The 19,264-nt window shown below is 36.3% G+C and overlaps 2 protein-coding genes across 3 annotated transcripts; both read left to right on the forward strand.

The window, feature by feature from the left end:
• Nucleotides 1–2,694: 2,694 nt before the first annotated feature.
• LOC120014063 (multiple inositol polyphosphate phosphatase 1-like) lies at nucleotides 2,695–8,310 on the forward strand. 2 transcript variants are annotated; one of them, XM_038865992.1, is made up of 12 exons: nucleotides 2,695–2,967; nucleotides 3,249–3,336; nucleotides 4,382–4,675; nucleotides 5,075–5,233; nucleotides 5,432–5,572; nucleotides 5,705–5,761; nucleotides 6,165–6,303; nucleotides 6,981–7,085; nucleotides 7,213–7,403; nucleotides 7,513–7,554; nucleotides 7,651–7,738; nucleotides 7,891–8,310. In XM_038865992.1, the coding sequence occupies exons 1-12, from the start codon at nucleotides 2,855–2,857 to the stop codon at nucleotides 7,908–7,910; spliced, it is 1,437 nt and encodes a 478-aa protein (XP_038721920.1). In that variant the 5' UTR covers nucleotides 2,695–2,854; the 3' UTR covers nucleotides 7,911–8,310. The 2 variants fall into 2 exon arrangements, with proteins under 2 accessions (XP_038721920.1, XP_038721919.1); XM_038865991.1 differs by having other exon boundaries at nucleotides 7,651–8,310.
• A 2,318-nt stretch (nucleotides 8,311–10,628) lies between these two features.
• LOC120015785 (eukaryotic translation initiation factor 2 subunit alpha homolog) lies at nucleotides 10,629–17,255 on the forward strand. Its single transcript, XM_038868338.1, has 7 exons — nucleotides 10,629–11,146; nucleotides 13,437–13,493; nucleotides 13,564–13,650; nucleotides 13,725–13,871; nucleotides 14,010–14,114; nucleotides 16,586–16,684; nucleotides 16,871–17,255. The coding sequence occupies exons 1-7, from the start codon at nucleotides 10,772–10,774 to the stop codon at nucleotides 17,018–17,020; spliced, it is 1,020 nt and encodes a 339-aa protein (XP_038724266.1). The 5' UTR covers nucleotides 10,629–10,771; the 3' UTR covers nucleotides 17,021–17,255.
• The last annotated feature ends 2,009 nt before the right edge of the window (nucleotides 17,256–19,264 follow it).

Below are 19,264 nucleotides of genomic sequence, written 5' to 3' on the forward strand. Positions count from 1 at the left end.
TTAAAGCCTTTACTGCCGCAGCTAATTTCTAGTTCACAAAGTGCTTTTGTCAAAGGTCGCCTTATTACAGACAATATTTTGATAGCTTTTGAGGTCATGCACCACCTCAAATCTCATTGTACCGGACTGGACCCCTATATGGCTTTAAAATTGGATATGACAAAGGCGTATGACCGAGTTGAGTGGGGTTTTTTGAAATCAGTAATGGTCTCAATGGGGTTCCATGGCAAATGGATTAGTATAATTATGGAGTGCATTCAGTCGGTTCATTATGCTATGATTATTAATGGGAAATCCCATGGCTCTTGGAGACCTTAGAGGAGATTGCGTCAAGGGGATCCTCTTTCGCCATACTTATTGATAATTTGTGTTGAATCTTTGTCTAGAATGCTTGAATCTGCTCATCTCAATAATGTTTTTCATGGCGTCCGTGTAGCGCGAGAGGCACCTCGGATCACCTATTTATTTTTTGCTCATGATTCTTTGCTTTTTTGTTGTGCAAATGGGGTCGAGTGTAGAGGGCTACTGGATGTTATTTATCGTTACGAGAGACTCTTTGGACAGCTTGTGAATATTCAGAAGTCAAATGTGTTCTTTAGTCGGAATGTGCCTACTTTCATTGTGAGGGAGATTACCTGCATTCTCGGAGTTTCTGTGGCAAAATCTCATGAGCGGTATTGGGATTGCCGGCTCTAATCGGACGTTCGAAGAGGGAGGTGTTCAATTTTATTAGGGACCATGTCTCAAGAAGATTATATGGGTGGAATGAGAAGTTTTTATCTCGTGGTGGGCGGGAAGTTATGCTCAAACCCGTAGTTCAAGCAATTCCTTCCTTTGCTATGTCTTGTTTTAAACTGCCTAGATCTACTTCACAATGGATTATGAAAAAGATGGCTGGTTTTTGGTGGGGCTCCAAAGAGGGGCAGAGGAAAATTCATTTGGCCAGCTGGAGCTCTTTGACGAATTCTAAGAAGAATGGTGGCTTGGGATTTAGATACTTGGAGTGTTTTAATGATGCTCTACTCGGGAAAAATATTTGGAGAATGTTGAAATCTCCTACCTCATTAGTGGCTCGGCTTTACAAAGTTTGCTATTTCCCGACATGCAATATTCTCGAAGCGGGCATTGGAACAAATCCGTCGTATACTTGGAGAAGTCTTTGGCAATCTATCGGATTGGTGCGTAGGGGTGTTAGATGGAGGATTGGTAGTGGAGTGGGAATACAAATTGGAGTGGATTCGTGGCTTCCAACCCTACACAGTTTTAAACCGATCTCTCCTTTACCTGCTGGAATTGGTGATAACAGTGTTAATTCTTTGATCATTGACAGCTCAAGGACATGGGATGATGTACGTGTTCGTTCCATTTTCTTACCTTTTGAAGCGGAGACAATTCTCTCTATCCCTTTGCCTCGGGAAAGAATGGTGGATGAAAGAATTTGGCATTGGGAATCTAGTGGTCGTTACTCAGTGAAGAGTGCCTATCATCAAGCAATGAATTGGAAGAATCAATCGGTGGCGACTAGCTCATTTAGTGACGGGTCGGGCTTTCCTTGGGAAAGGTTATGGGCAATTGGTGTCCCTGTAAAAATTTGACATCTTTTGTGGTTTGCAGTACATAATGCCCTCCCTACTAATTCAAACCTGCTAAAGCATCATGTTGGGAATTTTTCGGGCTGTCTTGGCTGTGGTGGTTTGATGGGAGAATGTTGAGCATGTGTTTATACAATGCTCCTTGGGTGCCCGTGTGTGGGATTCTATTCCCCTTACTGCAGATCTTTGGGTGGATAAGCATCTGAATTTCCCAGATTGGGTGGCTGCTGCTTTTCGTAATGGATCACATTCTGACTTAGTAACTATTGCTACGGTGATATGGGTTTTATGGCATGCTCATAATGCTACTATACATGAAGGAAAGGCTTTTATCCATGATGATATCCTCCAAAAGGTGTGGCTGTTCACCAATGAATTTCTTTCTGCAGTGGCTACACGAAATGGTGGAGGAGTTGGTCCACAAGAGGACATTGTAAGGAATACGGGCTGCTTGGCTCCTTCTTATGATAGATTAAAATTGAATGTTGATGGAGCTATCTTTCGGGAGTGTGGAGGCATAGGAGTTGGTGCTGTCCTATGGGATCATCATGGCAGAGTTCTGTTTTGTCTTTCTGAGATTGTTATGGTTCGTGTTGATCTTATGTTTGCTGAGCTTCTCACTGTCACGTGTTCTCTCCGATGTCTTGAAGCAGCTGGGTTTCGAGACTTTGTTAATGAGTTGGATGCCTCCAATGTTGTAAGGGCTTTGCAAACAGATGATTTCTTAGACTCACGAATGGGCCACTTTGTTAAGGAAGCTAAGTCTATCATGTGCCGCCTTGGGGTGTCTCAATGTCAACACTCTCCTCGTTCGGGTAATGTTGTAGCTCATTCTCTTGCGAGAATGGTCAAGAAGGTTAGAGTTCGATCAGTGTGGTCAAATTCTTATCCTCCTGAAATTGAGCCCCTTGTTACGAAGGATCAATTTCACCTATTGTAGTGTTGTTTTTTTAATGAAAATTTTCTTATAAAAAAAAAAAAGAGACAATTACGTCAATTGTTTTTATTTAATTTTTTGGGTTCGGTATATTAATATATTATTGTTAAATAATAGGTGTCACTCTGTGATGGGTCGGACTCCATTCTCGTCTTAAGTCGAAAACTTTACAAAACCCACACGGAATGCAAATCGATTTATCTGCGCCGCGAAGCAGAGTATCGAGCTTTTCTTTCGAGTTTTCAAGAGCAAACTCGAAGTTTGTTTCTCAGGGTTGCAAATAGAGAGACAGAGATCGTTTGTTGGCAGAGTCACAGTGAGGGAAATGAAGACGGCCATGGCTGCTTTATTTATTTTCTTTTCATTTTTAACTGTTTTCACATATTCAATGGACGATCAAAGCTTTGATATTCGGCAACACCTCTCCACCGTCACCAGGTCTCTCTTTATTCTCTTTTTGTCCGCTGTAGATTGATTGCCGGTTTAATTGTTAGCAGATTTATAAATGTTAGTAATTACACTGTCTGAAGCAGATTGTGATCTGTGAAATTGCCGTTATTGCTTTGGTTTTCGCAGAAATCGGAAGAACGCATTGTTATATTTTGATGTTGGACAAAGCAATTAACGATACCAGATTGCTAGTTTTTTTTTAAAAAAAATTTATTTTATTTTAAAAATACATGCTAATTTGATACAGTATTATTTTATTTTTCTTGCAGATATGCTGCTGTAAAAGATATAGCAGACAATTCGTTTGTTCCTTCTGATATTCCCGATCAATGTACTCCTATCCACTTAAATCTTGTGGTATTTATTCTTTCGCAAAGCCTTATGTTTCATTGTTTTTCGCAGTTGTTCAGTCTCTAATAATTGATGAGAGGAAAGTGTCTAAAATCTTTTGCCATTGCATATCTTAAGCTATGTTGTTTAACATGTATATTGCTTTCATTTTTATGGTGGCACTGTTCAGAGGTGTGCAATTGTGCAAAGCAAAGTGCAATCCTAGCGATTATTTCAGGAACAACTTTTTTTCACTCTTATATTAGGGTAGACTGCTTGGTTGAGCTATGACGTGAGACAATGCATATGGATTATCATTCATTATCTATTTTGTTTAATTATGCCATTTTAAGAATTTTTAGCTTAATTTCTCCCCTTATTTGTGTGGAACATACTCGTTATTCTAGAGCAGTCGCCAGATGGTTGTGTTTTCATTGCATTTTTTTAGGTAAATTATCATCTGAACTATGGTTGAGCTCATTGGGATGAGTATTAATCAGATATTTGAAACTTACAATTCAAAGATGTTCTTTGTCATAGTCAGGAAAATTAGGCACATATTTTGTTTTTGTACATGTTATAAAGTAAGTAGCTTAAATCTTGTTAGTCAAAATGTGGGCAGCTCTGCATAACTACTACTCTACTTTGAAAAAGAAATTAGACTGACTTAATTGAGTCGGTTTAGTTTATATTCAAATCTTTCCTCTTCCTTGTGCAGATCCTTCCTCAAACCTTAGTGTAGTAGCTAGGGACACAGGCTAACGATTGATTTGTGAACACTCATGTTCTAAATTGTAATGCATAATAAAGTTTTGAGGTGTGGATCCATCAGAAAGAGGCATTCTCATACAAATTATTAAACTAGGCCAGGCCATTTTCTTTCTGAAAGAAGAAATTCAGAAGTGCTTTTGCTAAGTATTCCAAGTACTCTTCTGCTCAATTTACCTTGTAAGCAGATTGCTTGTACGTTCTATGTTGAGTTTTGCTGGGACATAAGAGTGTTAATATATATGCTGTTTTAATTTTTTTTTTTATTTGTTTCTTAAGAAGAATTCCAATTTTATATTTCCAGGCAAGACATGGAACTCGTTCTCCTACCAAAAAGCGAATCCGAGAGTTAAACAATTTGGCTACACGTTTCGAAGTCCTTATAAGAGATGCTGAAGAACACAAACTGTCTCTGCAGAAAGTTCCTGCCTGGTTACGGGGATGGAAATCTCCTTGGAAAGGAAAACTGAAAGGTGGAGAATTGATTAGAAAAGGAGAAGAAGAGTTGTATGATCTTGGAATCAGAACTAGAGAAAGGTTTCCAGAGTTATTTAACGAGGAATACCACCCTGAAGTATGTGCAATAAAAGCAACCCAGGTTAGTTCGAGTTGTTCTTCTTAGAAAGGAAAAAAGGACTCATTGTGATGAAATGTTGTTTTAGCTTTGTGGCATGATGAAGTTTAGATTTGTCATTCATGGCAAATTACTATATCTCCCACATTTCTCTCATTTCGGAGATTTATTTCATCACCATCATCTAAGCTCTTTATCCCAAACAATTTGGCATCGACTACATGAATCCAAGAAAATTGGTTTTGGAGATCTACTTGCACTACATTCTGGTGTCCCGTTGCTTTAGCCTTGTTTTGTGTGTATAAATTTTTGTTGCATCACTATGGCATGACATTGGTCAAGGTTTTTTATCATTTTCTTGTTAACTCTTCCCTCACCCCTTGTGGAACTTAAACTGTTTTATCTTCTTTGATGAGGATATAGGTTCCTCGTGCATCGGCTAGCGCAGTTGCATTTGGCATGGGTTTCCTTAGGGAGAAAGGCACTCTTGGCCAAGAGCGTCATCGAGCTTTTGCAGTTACTAGTGAAAGCCGTGCTAGTGACATAATGCTGAGGTTTTTCGATTGTTGTGAGAACTACAAGGTATGTCCCCTCTTCTTCTTTTTTTTTTTCTGTTTGAGATGTAAAATGCTATTGCTGCATTCTGGTTTTGGCTACTTAAAATTCTAGCAAGCTATAAATTGGGGAATGTGGAAGCAATCACTTAATCAATCTGGTAAAGTCTTCATATTGTTCAAGGGCTCCACATTATTGAGTAATTGCTTTGATGTATTGATGCAGATTTATAGGAAAAAGCACGAACCTGCTGTTGATAGACTTAAGGAACCTGTACTGGATGAAATTACCACTGCTTTGGCAAGGCGATATGAGCTGAATTTCACTAGGCAGGATATTTCTTCTCTCTGGTTTCTGTGCAAGCAGGTTTGTACTTTCTTTCGGCCTCTGTTGGCAAATAAATTCTATCTTTTTATGAGTTCTACATCTGTTATTTGTTGCTTGTTTGACTGAGATATTCATCTTTTGCAACATCCTACTGGACTTTTATTTTGACAGGAAGCTTCCTTGCTTGATATAACTGATCAAGCTTGTGGTCTCTTCAGCCCTTCTGAGGTAACCAGTATTATATTTTCTTTTACGAGCTAAAATGCATAATTAGTTGTTATTCGTGTTTCTTTGTGGACTGATTTTCCCTGACAGAAAATTAACATCTTGTGTGTGCTTTGGAGTTCTGATTTTATGATGAGAGAAGATTGTGTTCTTCATCTTTTATTTTGCTGATTGTGATGCTTGTTAATCGGCGAATAAATTTTTTTCAGCATTCTCTCTTCCTTGTAATTTTGTTTCATATAAGGGATACATGGTTATGCTGATAGCTGGCAAGCTATAGATGTTAAGTTGAAGAATAATTCATATACTTCTTGTTTGTTTAGGTGTTTCTCTAAAGATTATGTCAGCAGTAGCATTAGATCAATTTTTTTGTCTCTCAAAATTGTATTTGTATGGGCATGTATAGGTTGCTTTGCTGGAGTGGATGGACGACTTGGAGGTATTTATATTAAAGGGCTATGGTAATTCATTGAACTATAGAATGGGAGTACCATTGCTGAGAGATGTTGTTCAATCCATGCAGCAAGCCATCAAGGCTAAAGAAGGTAACAGAATGCTACATTAAATACTTATTCCTTTTAAATTCCTGCACATATCTGTTGCTTTAGATCAAACCATTCCCAGATCATTTTGCATGGAGAATTATGAAATTAGTGTAGAATACAAAGAAGAATGTAATAAATACATTTTTCCTGTATTCCCTCCTATCATTGACTTTTCTTTTTCTTCCTGTCTAGTTTAATAGTTGATTCCCACTTACTCTAAGCCTGGCATTGAAATTCGGGGTTTGTGCTTTGAAGTTTTCTAGAAGTTACATCATGGATTCATGGTTATCACTGTTGCCAATGTATTCATGCTCCATTCTGATAATTGGCTTGTTTGGTCTGCTAATTTCCAAACACTCTTCCTCTTCTCTTCTTCTTGCCCTAAAGACAAAAGGAATGGGGTTTTATAGGTTTCTTGGGAAATTTAGTTTATTCTCGGTTACTGATGGAGGTATATTCTTCTAAGAATACTAAATAGAGTATAACGGTCCAATTTGATGCCTTAAGAATGCTCAATTCTATGCATAGACAAGTTTTTCACTTTTCGTGCAATTTTGAACTTAACTTGGTCTATTGGTTAAGGCCGATTGATTGAACCTGAAAAAGTTGGTCATCGTAATAGCCATGCTCATATCTCTGGATTATGATATTTTCTTTACAAACTTTTTTCACTGTAGAAAACCATGCTCCTGGAAGTTATGAGAAGGCAAGACTCCGCTTTGCTCATGCAGAAACTGTGGTTCCATTTACATGTCTGCTTGGACTTTTCCTTGAAGGATCTGGTGAGTGCTGTAGACATCCTTGATTTTCCCACTTTTTTTAAATGATAGTTTTTCTTTTTTAATCTCGATGTTACTTCTTTTATATGTTTTCTTTTCTATGTTCTTTGATGATGATTATATGTTGCAGAGTTCCAACGAATACAGAGGGAAGAACCTCTGCAGCTCCCTCCAAAGCCTCCCCAAAATAGAAAATGGCGGTGCAGCATTGTAGCACCTTTTGGTGGGAATAACATGCTGGTTCTTTACAGTTGTCCTAACAACACGTCAAGCAAGTACTTTGTACAAGTACTACATAACGAACATCCCATTCCAATGCCAGTAAGCTCTTTTCTGGACTTCATACTTGGCCTGATTTTCCATTGGTTTATTAATTACTTTTATTTGCCTGCATGACTTGTATTTATATTCATTCTGTTTGCATGAGTAGGGTTGTGATAATGCTGACTTCTGTCCATTTGAAGTTTTTAAGGTATTGTACTATTATCTAGTGTTCAATTGGTTGCCCTTATTTATTTTTCTTTTTGGAAATGAAGACGATAATGATAATGAGATGTTCTCTTTCCAGGAAAGAATAGTTTCTCCTCATCTAGAGCATGACTATAACGCAGTCTGCACTGTAAAGGTGGAACAACCACAGCAGAAATCTCTAACCAGTAAGTTAATATTGCTGTTCCGTCGGCTCTTCTTACTGGGGAATGATGATGCACAGTCCCAAAATGTTGAGTTGTAGTTTGTTCAAGAATGAAAGAAGAATAATTCTCACATACTATTCTTGTTTCCTCTACACTCTTAATGGGGTTTTCAGCCAGCATCAGTTCCGCCTAGCAGAGTTCTTTCTGGGTTGTGTTGATTGCATTGCTAACATGGACATTGCTTTTTGACACAAAATGAGTTGGCCTTTTGGATTCCATAATCTGATTGAGAAGTTTGTATGAGGCATCAGATCCAGATTTCAACCCCCTTCAATTATTTTGTTGTTTGATGGGGAATAGGATTACGTAGCGGCTGTATCAGCCTGCCCTTGTCGTAATTTGCCTCTCTTCTTGAGCAGAACCTTCTTATCAGATAGGATTTTTTACTACTTAAAACATATTGCATGGTAGAGAAGGAGTCCTATAATTTCTGGCTCATATGTAAAGTTCATGTGGTTGGTAAATGTCGCTTTGTGCATGATTTTATCACATTGCAAACATCTAATACTGTGACTTGTTTTTACTGTGACGCATATCTGGTGTTTCGAGGAGAAGCGAATCGAAAATAGAAAATCAACGAATAGGTGATCTAATTCGCAAACAAAGTCGAGATTGTTTCAAATTAATGCTCGAGGAACTTGAAAGTTATTGTGGTCTTCTTTATTGGGTTTCTTTCAATAATGCTTTTGGCCACCCCGGATGCGTTCACGGTTTGATTGGTCTCTACATTTCGATTTGCTTAGGGTGTCAATAATTGGTTTTTTGACATAAATTTAATTTATTGATTGGTAGATGATTGTCAGTTTGATTGGTTTTTTTAGTTGGTCCTCATTAATGTATATTCGACAATAATCGACCAATCAATCAGTTCGATATGACATGGGTTTTTTTTGACAACCCTAAATTTTTTTTCCTGGAGAACCGTGTGTTGAGAGAGTTTGGGTTGGAAAAAAAATATGTGTTTTAAAGTAGACATAATTGAAATTATGGATGGTATCTAAGATATTTTTAAAAAAGGGTGATGCAATTGACACTCTGTTTTTACTTTCTAAACTCCCCTCTCTATATCTTTTTCAATCAAATCACTTGGTTATTTGTACTTATTATTCTTCCGAATAAAACAATGTAAGACCATGGTTGCACTTCACGGGCCGTGTTGTACTTATTATTCTTTCAAATAGAACCTAAAAAATTATGTACTATCGTTCATAATGAAAAACAAAAAAGGTAGCAGTAGTGATAGTGTCTATGAGCATGCTAGCTAGCTAGCTAGATAGCTAGTCCAACTTGGGTGATTTAACATTCAAAGATGACAATCATATGGAATTTGAATAGTTTATCATAAACAAAGTACAATTAGCTAGTAGTGTCGTAATAGGTTTCTCATAAGGGCCCCCTCCACTAAACCCTATATTCACGTGTCATTATACTCATTATTCTTTCAATCAAATCACTTGGATAGGGCCCCACACTTAGAAAACATGTTAACACCAAGACCATGGTTGTCTGCACTTCACGTGTTAGTTCTGAAGATCAATATTCGTGGACGCCCCTCCTCAAATAATAAAGTAGACAAATCAACTCGTTGTAATCCACCTGCATTCGCGATCGCTCAGCATGATTTTCCTCATTCGCAGGAATCAGGTAGACACAATTGTTCATCAGTATATCCCCTCTTCAAAGAAAAAAATAGACAGATCTACTCAAGGTAATCTGTTTGCATTTAAGGTCATTCAATGTAGACGTTCTATATTCCCTTATAAAACCATTGTATTATAATTTACATAATTGTAAAAGTGGTGAGAGATTACATTGAATATCTAAGTCATCACATGATCATCTATTTTTTAGAAATTAAAACAAAAAGTCCCTCCATCTCTTATTTTGTCACATCAATAATCATTTTGTTATTGAAATTAAAAAGATAAAAAAATCATTTTTTTTAATTTCAAACAAAAAATGACAAAAAAATGATAGTCCCTAAAACGTCCCCCTCTCTTTCTTATTTTGTCACATCAATAAGAGAGAGGGGGACGTTTGAGGACTATCATTTTTTTTTTGTCTGAAATTCAAAAAAAAAAATAGGACTTTTTGCATAAACTCACGTCATAAGAGATAAAAATCTTAAACTTCATATGATAATGCATGCTTTAAAAAATGTTTGAATAAATGATAATCAATCTTGAAAAGCACATCAAACAGTCAAACTGTGTCAGAATATTAAATGCTTATCGAAATGTCAAGAAATCGAGAAAAAACATGTCTAGTACTGGATTCTTTTTGAATTTCATACAAAAAGGACAAATAAAGATAATCATTTTATAAAGTAGGGGAGTAGGGGGGTGAAATAAGTAAAATTGAGGGTGAAAATAGTTCTGTCGTTTAAAAAGTAAGTGCTTTTAAGATGCATCCGCCATTAATAATTGAATCTACGAATTTCAGAGATGATATATCCTAGTTTAATAGCCAGGTTAAAAGTCGATTTTTGGATCAGCTGAAACCTTTTATAATTTAGAGCATCTCCAATGTAATTATGCCAAGTTTGATTTATCAACTTAATATCGTATATGGCCTAATCATTTAAATGAGTTTTTAAAAATGAATTTAAAAAATTGTTATTCATTTTTGATTCTTTAGGTTGGAGTTGTGACTATTTGAAAAATCAAGTAAGGTACTAAAATACTATAACAGTAATAAAATAGGTATTTTGATGACCCATTTTTGGTTACTGTTAATTATTGGAGATTTTTGTGGCTAAAATAAAATAATTATATACTAATTATAATTTCGTTATATAAAATTATAAATTTTATTTAAATTAATACGTTTTCATTTCTTTTTTCGCTAATGCATTGATAGAGGAGTAAAATCATCTGCCCGACTAAAACCCTAATAAATCTCCAAACATTTTCTCGCTCCCCAAAAACTCTACAGAGCCTCGCAAGAACCCTAATATTGCTACATAAATTTTGTTTTCCCTTCCATAAACGAATCATGGCGCCTAATCTCGAGTGCCGCATGTACGAGGCGAGGTACCCGGAGGTGGATATGGCGGTGATGATCCAGGTCAAGCACATCGCCGATATGGGGGCCTACGTCTCACTCCTTGAGTACAACAACATCGAGGGAATGATCCTCTTCTCCGAGCTCTCGCGTCGCCGCATTCGTAGCGTGAGCAGTTTAATTAAGGTTGGCCGCATCGAGCCCGTCATGGTCCTCCGTGTCGACAAGGAGAAGGGCTACATCGACTTGAGCAAGAGAAGAGTCAGTGACGAGGATATCCAGACCTGTGAAGAGAGGTACAATAAAAGCAAGCTTGTCCACTCTATCATGCGTCATGTGGCCGAGACCATGAATATTGATTTAGAGGTAATCTTGAAGTTTATTTGTGACTCTGGCTTGGCTGAAATTAGGAACAATTTGGAATTCTGTCATATGAATTTAGTGTTTATTAATTTAGTATTTGTATTAGAGCAAACGACCCTGGAAACTGTGATTTTTTATTTTTTTTATTTCTGGTTTTCTTGTATAGTTGTTAATGATTAGTTGAAGTTTGATTTGGGCATATTGACTTAGGGCAGAGCTCCCACATCACATTTTTTGGTGTAAAAATAGAACTATGTGAGTTACAGTTTACAGGAAGAGCAAGCATCTTATCTTGTTATAATTTGAAGAAATTGTGAGGGATGAGAAGAAGAATGAGGTGAAAAGTAGAAGGAGGTGAGAGAGGTTAGGTCCGATACACTTGGGCTCTGTTTGGTGCTCTAGGATAATATAATTTTGCTATCCTATGTATAAGTTAATCATTGGATAAGTTTATGTATAATTTAATCCTATCTAGTGTTTGGGAAAAAAAAATGGTATTAGGCTTGTATATTATAATTCTTTTACAATACATTGATGGTTTGTTGTTACACTAAATGATAGTATAAGATATGTGATAAGTCTTAAAAACCCCCAACTAAGACAATTATTATTTTTTAATCATTTTACTCTTATCAGTTTTTCTATGGAAATTTAAAGATAAAAAATCAAATACAAGCCAACAAGGTGGGATTGGGTAGATGTAGGCTGCAGTGAAACAACTTCAGCACTAAGCTGAGGTTCTTGTTTTTTGCATTCGGGAGGGAAAAAAAAAACTCTATGCTAATGTTTGTCGTTTAAATAGATTTTGTAAGGGTGCAGCGTAGAAATCTCCAAGAGCTCGCTTGTACTGGTACTACTGCTATTACTACTTTCATCCAAGTTTAACTTCATATGTATTAATACTGAAGTTGTGTGTGTTAGGAGCTGGTATTTTTTCAAATTGACATTAGCCTTGGGCTATCTGCAATCGTATAGGTTAATACTGAAGAAGTGTGTGTTAGGAGTACTTGTATTGTTGAATTGATATGAAATGTCTTAGTTTTTGCATTTGATTTGAACCTTAGGATGGTAGGAGTTTGAGTTGGATTTAACCCGACACAATTGTCATAAAAAAATACTAGTAGAACAGCTAATGATAAGAAGAATTGTGCATTGCCTATTACAGTGAATCTGAGCATAATCAAAGTACCCCTTCTCCTAAAAGTTTTAAAAATGTATCTAAGTGAAATAAGACCTGCAAGTCTGCAACTATTTAACACATATAAATATAAAAAGAAACTATAAAACTAACTGAGAGGTTCCATTAGTTTCCCGGTTAAATTGACATCACTCGTAGACCATTAGTTTTTGGTCCTTTTTGGTAATAATTTCCTTTTCTTGTGACCCTTTCTTTTTTTTGCATTGAAGCTACACCACTGTCGGGTTCTATTGTTATTTAAATTCGTTTGTTTCATAAAAAATAATTTTTTAAAGAAATTTATTAAGGAAATAAGGGAGGTTCCTCCCTGAGTATTCACATAAGACAAAGGTAGTGGAGTCTAGAACAGAGCTTCAATTAGGGTTATCAAATTAGTCAGTTTTAAGGCATGTGTCTAGGGCTGTTCCCATAGGAGTCTCTAATCCCTGCCAGTTTGGTTCCTTAACCACCAAATCCTCCAAGCAATGGAATTGTGTTTACAGTTTTTTTTTTCCCTTTCTTGGCTGATGCAAAAACAATTCCGGGCTTTAAAGGAAATCGTCTGCCATTTCCCAGGAAACCCCTAGTATTTCAAATGCTTAATCCAAAAACTTCAGAGTCAACTTGCTATGAAGATATATATGATTGACACTAACAGTTTCTTATTTCTCCTTGTGTGGTTAACATCTATTGACCATCAATTGCTCGTTCTTTGAAGATTGTCAATTGTAAGGATCCTTCTGCCGCCTGCCTCTTCTTTGAACATTTTCAATTGTTATCTGTAAATATTGTCACAATGGAAGAAAGCAGTGATCTAAATGTTCGTTTATACAATGGCAACTTAGTTGTTGGTGCTTTTCTGGTCAATCAGTCTCAACTGTTTTTTTCCTGCTGAGCAAATTATAAAAATAATATGCTTGTATATAGTGATGTTTGATGAATCTTGCATTAGCTTTGCCATGAATTATTTATAATGATTGCCAAGTTCTTTTCAGTTAATCGTATCTGCAATCCAGCTTTCTTTTCATCCTTCTGGGAAATCATATGTTTAGACAATTTGTATAACGGCTGCTTAAGGTTTTGGTAGTTTATGCTCATTTCTTGTCTATTTTGCAGGATTTGTATATTCATGTTGGGTGGCCTTTGTACCGAAAATTTGGTCATGCTTTTGAGGTGAGGATTTGCAGGACTTTCTGTTATCTTTTATACTTGCAGCTTTGACCCTAAAGTATTGTATGTACAGGCATTCAAAACAATTGTTACAGATCCTGATTCAGTTTTGAATTCCCTTACCCGTGAAGTCAAAGAAATTGGCCCTGATGGACAGGAGGTAGATTTTGATTTGGGATGCTATATAGCTTATCTTTCTGAGCATTAGTGATTCCCCCTGCATATCGTGTTCAGGTGACTAAGGTGGTCCCTGCTATGACAGAAGAGGTGAAAGATGCATTGATAAAGAATATTAGGCGAAGGATGACCCCGCAGCCCTTGAAGATTCGGGCTGATATTGAGATGAAATGTTTCCAATTTGATGGCGTCCTTCACATTAAGGTCTTACTTGCGTTCTCTTTGCATCTATTTCTTAACCTTGATCTGTACTTAGTTGATAATTGTGTTTTTGTTTGGGTAGGAATTTTTAGTCTCAAATTAGTCTTCCATTTTTTTTACAGAGTTACATTTCATATGCAGGAAGCCATGCGCAAAGCGGAAGCTGCTGGCAATGATGACTGTCCGGTGAAGATTAAACTGGTTGCCCCTCCACTTTATGTTCTTACAACTCAGACCCTTGATAAGGTAAGAGCGATGACGAAGTGATCTAAACCTTAGAACTTTTGCAGTTTCGCTTGTTGTGCTATCTGTTACTGTTTTATAAATGCTAGCATTGCTACCCTATTATTTGAAGTAGGGGTGTGAGGTTCTGAAGTATGCATTGTTGAAATATTGATATGGCGTATAGACTATAGACTATAGTACATGTTGGGGCACTTATGTGGTCTGATAATATTTGTGGGTTGTCTTTTTTTGTATGGCATACTTTTGCTACATGCTGAGTGGAAGTATTTAGTTTTGCATATTCTTTGCCTTACGGCTGATATTGTCATAATCCTGTTTCGAACCTTTTTGTGTGAAAATGTTCTTCTCCCTTCTTTTCCTACATTATGATGAGTTGCTTCAAGTGATCTGTATGTCCTGTTGTGTGAATGGCTTATGTCCTAAATTCTATGTACAAGCTTAAGAACAGCAGATGAGCAAACTTTCTAAAGAAGCATTATTCTCATCACTGAATTTTAACATACCTATGTGAAGACGTTATCGTTTACCTTGTTAAAATAAAAGCATTCTGGTATGTGTATGCAAGCCAGTCTTTTTGTCCAGATAATGGTGCTTGTTGTGAAATTATTCGCAAGCGGACAAGTCGCACAAGTAATAAAGAATGAGTAGAGTATCGTTCCCACGAGGATATTTTGGCAAATTCAATTTCAAGGTCAATTCAAACAATTATTACACTAATTGGCAATGCGAATTGTGATTGTGGTCATTCAAGGTTAACAAGCAACTGCATAATCACTAAGTAAATAACAAATTGAACAATCAACTAGCAACAAACACAATTTAATTTCCAAGAAAGTTAAACACTAGGGTTCCTAATTTCACCACCTCTCATCCAATTGAACTCCATTGATTCTTTAACTCTCAATCCTCAAATTAGTTGTTGACAATCAATTTCCCACTCTATTCAATGTTCTATTCCTAGATACATCGAATGTGTTTTCAACATAAATCCGGGTTATTCCTAACACTCGGATTAATACATTGTAAACCCATTAAGATCAATGGAAATCACTTAACAATTGCATAAGTCATAAACCTATATTTCTATGGTTCATTCAACTTATGTTTTCTATGGATTCTTGCAACCTTAGGCCTATCCTTCCGGACTCAACTCAAGCTAAAAATCATTCAAATGGTGATCAAGCATTTGAAAGCAATAAGTGTATCCATAGAAAATCAACAACAATAAGAGGAATTAAAGACTAAAAATCAAGTTCATTCAACATTCAAAGAAGGGTTCCATTAGGACCCCTAGTTAGAGGATTAGTTCCTCATAATCACGAAATACATCTTAGAATCCATACTAGCAGTCATTTAATACAAGAAATGAGAAGAAATTAGATGAAACCCCTGAAAATCCAGCTTGAGCTCCCAAGGCTGCCGTCCAAGCTTGAGAGACTTTCTCCAAAGTTCCAACCACACCTTAAAACCTAGCAACTTATTCCTTTTATACTCCTCATGACCCAGAGTCGTTTATCTCACAGGATGATGTCGTTTTGAGCTGATCTTTCTTGACTTTAGGTTGATTTCGGACATTTAAAGGCCTAAAAATTCGCGAGACTACTCTGGCCGATCGATCGGATTTTGGCCCGATCGATCGGAATTCTCCACTGTCCAATTCAGCTAAATCAGAATCCGATCGATCGGACATTTGGGCCGATCGATCGGTTTTTCCCTCCGGGTCCAATTTCTTGCTTATTCCTATCCATTAAGCTGCTTTTCTTCCATTTATGCTCCGGAACCTGAAATGTGCAAATAACACTCTTTAAGCAGCATATAATTCGAATTAACTCTTAAACAATGCAAGATTTCATATAAAAGGATGCACAATTATATGAATATAATTGGCATATCAGTGCTGTTCTGGCATTATGATTGTTGCTGTGAATTTCAGGAAGCTAACTTTTGTGTATCCATGTCTGTGCATTCACTGGTCCTTTTTTTATAACTCACTGCTAGTTTGATGTCAACCTAAAATTGTTGGCCTCCTAACTTTTAATGTCTATGTCCTGAGATGAGAAGAGATAATGTTTTACTCTCAACTTCTTTATTTTACTCAATTACAATCCTTAATAACTCCAACATGGAATATCTGGTGAAGCCTAGTTTGGTAAGAGATCAGTTGAGTTGTGGCTTTGATCCTTTGATTGTGGAGTTGTGGCTTTGATCCTTTGATTGTGTAGATAATCTGCTCCATCATTCCCTCTTATTCAAACCACTTAGGTCAAATATGACTTCAATGCGTGCATAAATTTTTGCTCATTATTTGGAGGGACTAAATAATTTCTTGTTAAATGTTTTGGTTTTAATTCTTGGCCAATTTGGAATTGTTTTCCTATTTGAGTTCCGTGGGATAGTGCCATGGAGTCAAAATTTTAGCCAACTTTGATGATGAAAGCCATTTATTTTCAATTTTGAATTCTGTTGTGCAGGAGCAAGGTATAGCAATTCTCACTAAAGCAGTTGAGGCCTGCACTGAATCAATAGAGAAGCAGAAGGGAAAGCTTACCGTAAAGGAGCAACCTAGAGCAGTGAGTGTCTTCTCTCTTGAATATTGATTTGCTAAAATTCCAAAGCTCTATGGACCTTGAGAGGCTTGAATTAATTCTCAGATGTCATTACTCATTACTTTGTCAGCCAACAATGTGCCCTAATATTTTTTTTTCTTCTCAAATCGTGGAATTGTCTAAAAATCTCATATGGTGCATTTGACGCAGGTGAGTGAACGGGATGATAGGCTGCTCGCTGAGTACATGGCTAACATGCATAATGACAATGAGGAGAAAAGTGGTGATGAAGATAGTGAAGAGGAGGAAGACACTGGTATGGGAGAAGTTGACATAGAAAATCCTGGCATAACAGCGTGAAAAGTGGCACAGGCAGTGCGACTTTCTTCTCCCTTCATGAACAAGCTTTTTTGCGGGTGTAAAGAACCAATTTGGAAGTATTCTTGAGTTCTTTTTACCAGTTTATGAAATACTAATCTGATTCTGAGAGAATACCAAATCCTAGTTGTTTACTATTTATAATTCTACCCTGCTGCTATTTGAACTTTGAAGAGTCTCTCTGAGTTGAGCCAAAGCTATGTTGAGTGTTCGGTAATTTGTGCTGCAGGTGGTTGGGATTTTTTTTTTATTTTTCTTCGAATTGACGAGTTTGATGGGTAATGCTGCCCCAATCTCTACTCATGCCAGCTTACTTTTAATTAGATTACCACCCACTCATTTGGTATTGCAATAATGGTTTGTATTTAATTTTTATTAGAAAATTATTAGTGCCTGTGGATGGCGAATAACTTGCAACAGCAAATGAAAGACTCTTCATCTTGCATCCCCAGTGCCCATAAAATATTGCCAGAGGAAAGACCTTTTTTGTAGAGCACTACAATTGATCTTTCTAAAAGGCGAAACGGTTTCTTTTTCTTGTCTAGCTTCATGATACAGTTACCAAAAACAGTCTTTAAGAATAAAAGAAACCCATCCATGATCATAAGATCACTCACATGCTTCTTTATCCTATGTGTAGTCTCTCTTTAGATGTATGAAATGTAGTCTCCAAAAAATACAAAATTGTATGGTGTCTTGTGGTCATCAAAATTTATTGTAGTGACATGTGAGGATAAAGCGTAATTATCATATTACCATATTTTATTGATTAAAGAGGAAGGGAATCTGGGAGGCATATCAGTTATCACCTTTGATGCCCATCACCTAACTCTCAGCACACCTCATCATTCAAAAAATACCATTTTTGTTTTTCATGGGTGTGAGTCACTTGTAAAATTACGATTAACTTTTTGTTTGCTATAAAATAAAACAGCAGATTTAAAATTAACCCGCTTGTTAGAGCTTATAAACTAGCATATAAGATGAGAACAAGCACTTTACCAAACACCCTAGAAAAACTAACTTATAAACTCTTATAAGCTCCAAAAAAATAAGATCCAATGGCTGAGAATTACAACCATAAGTTAAGACCCCACCTTGATAAAATATGTATATATGTGTGTCAATGACGAACCCAACGACATATTTTGATCATATTCAACATGAAAAATACATCACAATTTTAGACCATTGGCTATAAATTCAAAACTTTCGATATCTTTATCGTAATGAAATTGATTTTTGTTTCGAACGAAAAATATATAATTGGATTCGTTAGACCGAATACTACATATATATAATTTTTTAAAAATAAAATAAAAATTTTTGGTACTCCAAAGGAGCTACAGGCAGAGCCCCGACACCCCACATTTTATACCAAAATTAATACTGAGCCTACCTTTATTATACCAAAAGGACAATGAATTTAGATCATGTACCAATATATTTCGTTAGCTTAATCACATCAATAAAACAATATCCAATCCATTTTGTTATCACCAACAAAATTCTACCATTGGTTGTTGATGGTTATCTGTGGACGCGTGGATCAACCAACTCCCAAGGGAAACTACAGTAACAACGAAAATGTTAAATGACCCAACTTTTTTTAACCCAAGTTGTCCCAAGTCTAGATGGTAATGCCACATAGTCATGCTGACATGGAATATTTGCTGACATGGCCATTTTTTTTGAAAATCAAATTTTCCCCATCTCTCTCCGTTCTCTTTTGTTTAAAATTTGAAAATCAAATATTCCCTCTTTTATTTCCCACTTCATTTTCTCCCACACTTCCATTATTTCATCGTATCTCATTTAACCACAAATAGACAAATAAATCATTCATATTCACGAATTACATTGAAAAGAATGGTATTACATTATTTTTTTTTGCCGTAAAGGAATGCAATTACATTGTTTATTTGTATATAGACATGCAATTACATTGTTTTTTTTTCATACAGACCTGCGATTACATTGTTTTCAAAACAAGGTAATTTCCATAACAATCAAATATAAGCTGCAGGAAGAAATAGTCCACAAACCAAACAAAAATAACAAGGTAGATACATTGTTTTAAAAGCATATATAATCATTCAAATGGTTGTAAACACAATGTTACATTGTTTTCAAAACAGTGTAACTTCCAAATATGCTAAAAAAAATAGAACAAAATTACATTGTCGCGGTGGCTGGGAATGTTGCTGGAGGTGGTCGGAGATGTTG

Source organism: Tripterygium wilfordii, chromosome 14 (assembly GCF_013401445.1).
Source record: "Tripterygium wilfordii isolate XIE 37 chromosome 14, ASM1340144v1, whole genome shotgun sequence".
In the NCBI taxonomy this organism is placed as follows: Eukaryota; Viridiplantae; Streptophyta; class Magnoliopsida; order Celastrales; family Celastraceae; genus Tripterygium; species Tripterygium wilfordii.